General features: G+C 30.8%; 1 protein-coding gene across 1 annotated transcript; it reads right to left on the reverse strand.

The window, feature by feature from the left end:
• On the reverse strand, positions 1–402 carry LOC140184227 (uncharacterized). The gene has a single exon (XM_072234536.1). The coding sequence runs from the start codon at positions 400–402 to the stop codon at positions 1–3; it is 402 nt and encodes a 133-aa protein (XP_072090637.1).
• Between the last annotated feature and the right edge of the window lie 5,984 nt (positions 403–6,386).

Genomic DNA, 6,386 nt, shown 5'->3' on the forward strand with positions numbered 1-6,386 from the left:
TTAAGCTTGCATTGTAGCATTCCTGGCCTCCTTATGGTCGGCGTGGACTGTTGTTATTTTGTCATCCTGCAAGAAGAACTTGACACACAAATGAATGGTGGAAACAATGGCTCCAAAAGAGTTAAGGGATGGACGTCCCAAAATGATATTGTAAGGGCTAACACAGTCGACTACTAGAAATTGAATGTCCAGTGTTTTAGAGTTTGGGAATTCTCCTAATGTCGTTCTCAACCAGACATAACCTGATATGGGGACTCTTTCGCCCGAGAAACCTGCCAGTTCTCCTCCTGATGGCTGTAGTGACTTATCGCTTAATTGCATCTTCTTGAATGTGGAGTAGAACAAGACATCGACACTGCTTCCTGGATTGAGTAACACCTTTTTCACAATCAGTTCTCCCATGTTTACTGAGATTACTACTGGGTCGTCCAGGTTTGGAGTTTTTGACTTAAAATCAGAGGCACCAAAACTGACGTCGATCGAGGAGGTTGGAGTTGGAGAATTCTGCCGAGTTCCTTCCATTGTGATCATGGCTCTGTAATTTTGCTTCCTTGCTGTGCTTGTTATCCCTCCTCCGGCGAAACCTCCTGATATGTAGTTTATAATCCCTTTGGATGTGGGGGTTTCTACTGGGTTCTGCCATGTTCCTTTGTTTTTGCGTTCCGAGTTATACCTCGGCTTGCTCGTGTCAGCTACTTCCTTCTGGTTCTTTGAACCGATGTATTTGTCTAGTAGCCCCTGTCTTGCCAATCTTTCCAATAGGTCCTTAGCTGCCACACACTCGTCCGTGGTGTGGCCGAACTTCTAGTGGAACGCGCAATGCTTTCCTTTGTCCACGTACTTTTGATCATGGTATGTTCCCGCTTTGACTGGTGGCTTTATGAGTCTGTTGTGTAATATATCCTTTTTTATGTCATCTCTTCTCGTGTTGAACCTGGTATATGAATCAAAATTTGGAGTTAGTTTAAAAGATTTTCTATGATCTTTAATAATAGACCTGCCCGACTTGTCATCGTCTTTTCAGGATGGTGGTTTTTCATTTCTTCGCGTTTCACGTAGTTCCTCTATTTCGATCTGTCCCGTGGCCTTGTCGTGAAATTCCTCTAGCGTCTTCGGCTTAGCCACAGCTATGGCTTCCTGGAACTTTCCTGGTCGGAGGCCACTCTCGATAGCATGCAATTGTACTTCTGGGTTTAAGTCGGGGATCTCCATGGCCGCCGTGGTAAAACGCGTCATGTAGTCCTTAAGGCTTTCATGCGGACCTTGCTTGATCGTGCTGAGATAATCCGAGTATCTCACATAAATTTTGGAGGCTGTGAAGTGATTGATGAACATCTTGGTGAATTTGTCAAAGCTGGTTATGGACCCTGCAGGCAAATTAGAATACCACAGCAAAGTAGCTCCATCTAGGAAAGTAGGAAAGGATCGGCATAAAATGGGGGTCACAGTCACTGTTGAGAAACATCATGGACTCGAATTTGGTGACATGGACTTTTGGGTCCTCGATCCCCTTGTATGGTGTTAGGGTCATCGGGAGTGTAAAATTCTGGGGCATTTTGTAACTCATTATGTCCTCAGAGAATGGGTTAGCTCGTCGCCTCCCGGACTTGGTGAGAGTTTCTCCTGTCTTAGCATTAGACTCTGACTGATGTTCTTCGTGCTGTTCAGCATTTATCCTTTTGCTATCGATCTTCCGATCTCCGTTGTTTTGCATCGCCGCCAACAGTTCGACCATCCGCTGGCTCTGTGCTAGGAGCGCAGCATTTGCGGCCGTGAGGTCGGCATTTGTCCGGGGAGGTTGTTGAGTTTCCAAATGATCTGTCATGGTTCTTTTCCTGCAAAGAAAGAGTAAGACACAATAGATATGGGTGAGCTAAAGAATGGTTATATCTTCAGGTGGGGAGGAATCAATGCCGGCCCCACAGTAGGCGCCAAATGTTCTTGTCCGGATACCGGTGCTGAGCTGTACGTCGGTTTTCTATCGGTTGAGATAAGGCCGGCGATCTAAGCTAGTTGGGTTGTATCCTCAAGAATCTGAACCCGAGCGTGGTACCTGCAAAAAGGACTCCGACGCCCAAGTCAGTAGAGTAAAAGATTGAATAAAAGTGGATGAGAATGAATGAGGTCTCGGTAAGTATACTAGGTTTTTTTTTCCCTGTGTGTGGTGTAATTCCTTTTCTGTCTTTATAACGTGATTTGCTCACTTAGTGGTCCGTTAGTCTCCGTAATTCTTGTTTGTTGTAGTCTGAGATTGAGTGGAAAGGTTTGAATCCGAAATCTGCAGAACGAGATTTGTTTGAATTGAGCCGTTGAGTCGAGGTATTTGTTCGGTCTTATCCGACTTTATGAAAGTGCAGTACACTACTAGTAAAAAGTATATTAAAAAGGAACTATTCAAATAACTATTGTCAAGTATAATCAGTATAAGTATACCAATTTTTGTTTGGGTTTAATCACCAATTTGTTATCAAAAAAATTTAGCCGTTAGCAAAATAAATTTTAAAAGATGTTATCTTAAATAATTTAAAAATAAGAAAAAAATAATTAACTAATATTATATTTTTTGTAAGTAAAAAAATTATATTTAGCAAATTATTTATTTATTTGATTCAAATTTTTGTGATTATTTGAATAAATATTTAGAAAATACACAAAAAATTTAAAGTAAAATTTAATCTTTAATTTTTTTGTTTTTCAAGAAAATTTGATCATTTACAATATTTTTTTTAAAAAATACTTTACATAAAATTATTAAATTTTAAAGATAAAAATATTTTATTTTTTTAATAATGATTTGAAAAAATGTACATTAAAATCTGATCTCTAGTATTTCTTTTAGAATATATATTTAATATCTAATTTTTGTCACATTTTTAAATCTTTTGCGTACTTATTTATCATTAGCATCTTTTATATTTTTTTTACCATCAACGTGAACTTTTAAGTACCATTTTAATAATTTACTTATCTTTTTATTTATCAAATATAAAATATTAATTTATCCTCTTAAAAAATACAAACACGACCTTTTCAATAAATAATTTATATATAAATAATATTAGATGTGTATTAAAATCAGGTATTAAAATTAGTTACTAGTATAAAATAATATTAGAATATAAAATATAAATTAAAAATAAATTAAATAATACATATATTATATATATAATATAATGACTAAATCTAGTATATAACTAATTTTAATATATACATAATTTTTTTAATATATTTTTAATATCGTTTGGGTAAACTATTAAAATAGTTTTCAAAAGAACGAAAAGACATCTTTTTTCTTTTATAAGTAGCAAATAAATTTTTGATTTGGCAAACAACTTGTGCATTAAATTCGATTTTTTGTGAAATTATTTGGTTAGGTATTTAACTGTATGCAAAAATCAAAGGAAAATTCGATCATTATACCTCTTTTTTCCCGTTTTTAAATTTTTTTCAATTATCGAGAAAAAAAGGAAAATCATAAAAAAATTTGCTTAATATAAACACCAAATTTTAAGTAGGAAAAGATTTTAATTTTTCTATTCTGAAAATAATCGCATTAAAATTCGATATCAAAAACCATTTTTGAGACATATATCTAATATTTGGTTATTTTTGTTATGCTTTTAAATATTTTGGCGACTTATTGATTGTTTGTATCTTTTAAAATTATTTTTGTCAATAATATAAATTTTTAAAAATTATTTTAATAGTTTATTAATTTCATTTATTTATTGTGTTTAGATTCTAATACTTAAGTTTAATTTGGTAAAATTTTTAAAAATATGCTAAGCACTTTGTTTTGTGTTTGATAAATTAAAAAACTTATATGTTTATATTAACCGTTTTTTAAAATTAGAGGCTTTTAAAAGTACCTAAGAAAAAAAATTTTAGAGTTGACTTTTACTTATCAAAATTCAAAAATCTAATATAATCTCATACATTAATTAATATTTAAATTTACTTTTTAGATTAATGTCTATTATAGTAATTTTTAATTTTAAAATCTATCTTATCAAATATACTTGTTGTTGCTTATATTTATTAAAAACTATCTTTAATTTAATTTATTAAATATAAATACTAAAATTATCTTTTAAAAACAAACTTTTATAAACTACTTTTAAAAAGTAAAATTTTATCAAACTAAGAGCCCGTTTGGGAAGTGCCAAAAGCTACTTTTTTTGACTTTTGAATTATGAAAAGTTACGATAAGCGTGTTTGGTACCATTTTAAAGAAGAGCTCTTGACTTTCTTGAAAAGTAATTTACAACTTTTGGAAGAAGTAAAAATAGATAACTTATCTCCTTCACCATAAGTCATTTTATTACTTCCGTGAAAAAAAAAATTGATTTCAAAACAAAAAAATTTACTTTCATTCTTGATTCTGTGAAAAAATGTTTCCTGTTTCTGCTGGAAATACTAGTCCTCCACTACCATTTTCACGCAAGGTTCCATCTTCTAGGAGCACTGGCCTTCCACTGTCATCTTCACGTAATGTTCCATCTACTGGAAGTGTTGGCCCTCCACCACCATTTTCACGTAATGATTCATTTGCTGGAAGTATTGACCCTTCACCACTATCTTCTGTTCCATCTGAACTGGCATATATTCTTTCCAGGTATTTTTTTTATCATTTTATCATTCTATTTTTATTACTAAATTTGTATTGAACATTGTGTATGCTATGAAATCTCACTTTTAATTTTATTTTTCTACATGTGATTTTAATTTTATTTTTTTATATGTGATTTTATTTTTATACAGCTTGCTATTATTTTTATAATTAGTTTTATAATTTTTTTTATGTTCTTCTCCAACAAATTTATGAAAGTGGCAAGTCCGGAAGAAAATTTAAAGCTGATTGGAATGTATTTTTTGAGTTATTAACTTTAAAATAAGTACTTCTATAGTTAAAAATCCAAACACAAAATAACTTATTTATAAGCTACAATTAATAAAAGTCCTTATACTTTAAGTTCTTTTTCCAAAAGAGCTTATTTAAGTTATTTATCCAAACTAGGCCTAAGTCTTAGGGTCGGTTTGGATAGGTTTATAAGTGACTTTTTTTACTTTTAACTTATAAAAAGGTGTAGTATTAATGTCTGGTACAATTTTCAAAACAAAATTATAACTTTTAAAAAAACTATTTTAGTGTTTAAGGAGAAGTTAAAAAAATGACTTCTCTCATAATAAAAAGCTTTTTATCACTTTTCTCTTAAAATAAGTATTTTTAGAACTAAAAAATCAAACACAAAATAACTTATATATAAGTTACTTTTAATATAATCATTTATTATTTAAGTTATTTCTTTAAAAGTAACTTAATTAAGTTGTTTATCCAAAGTGCGTAACATGTCTAATTTAAGTTGTTACAACATTAAACGAGAACAAAATCATTTTTTTTAATATTGTAAGACCACAAGAAAACAAAAAAGTTACGGTACCAAAACAAAAAATCACATATTTCGCGAAAATTAAAAACTTATTTAAACCTTTTTCTATCAATTACTACCGTGTATTTAAAATATTTTTCACGACAATAGACTTAAATCTTTATCAAATCATTTGCCAATGCTCTTTACCTAATTAAATTGATATTTTATAATTTTGTATTATTAAGAGAATAAAGTAAATTTAGAAACGATCCGCAGCATATGTGAATGTGTTTAAGAGAATTAAGAAAATTAACTTATTCGTGTTCCATGAGATCATACGATTGTAAGCCTGAATAAGAAAACTGAAACAAAAACCTGCAAGGAAGTATATTCTCTCAATTCTCAAATCTATTTTTGTATTAAATGCTAATTGGTTTCTCATCAGTATAAATAATTTACAAATAACATTGCATGCCAAATTGCTGAAGCTTTATTTAATTGACAACTTATTTACGGCTAAACTTACAATAAGCTGGAATCTTTTCTGAAGGAACAAATTACTTAGAGAAGACTAAATCAATTGAATAAGAGACAAAAAACACAATAAATTTAAAAAAAAAAAAAACCTTAATTGAAAGCGTTCAACCTATAGAGATTTGACTAAACTTTATACAAATGGGTTTTGATTATAAACTTTTAAATTATACAAATTTAAGAGAAAATTGGACGTTTTAACTTATTTACTGAGCATTGGGGATAAAGTTTTAAATTATACAAACTTGTGAACCAGACACGATTATGTTGGAAAAAAATGATAATATGGGCAGTAATTGAAAATCAACTAGTTCATTAATTCTTCTGTAGTAAGGCTAAGCACTTTCAGCTGTGTTTTTGTTGCAAATCTTTTTCTCTACAATAACCCAAGCACTTTATGCTTGATCTTCATTCTGTGATATACACAGACAAAAAATAATGTCCCCCAACTACACTCCTCTTAAAGAACAGATTCTAAAT

This window comes from Arachis hypogaea, chromosome 4, assembly GCF_003086295.3.
Source record: "Arachis hypogaea cultivar Tifrunner chromosome 4, arahy.Tifrunner.gnm2.J5K5, whole genome shotgun sequence".
Taxonomy (NCBI): Eukaryota; Viridiplantae; Streptophyta; class Magnoliopsida; order Fabales; family Fabaceae; genus Arachis; species Arachis hypogaea.

What these genes read in the sequence shown, in the direction of transcription:
- LOC140184227 (XM_072234536.1), bottom strand. Translation starts at nt 402, where the DNA reads ATGGGAGAACTGATTGTGAAAAAGGTGTTACTCAATCCAGGAAGCAGT.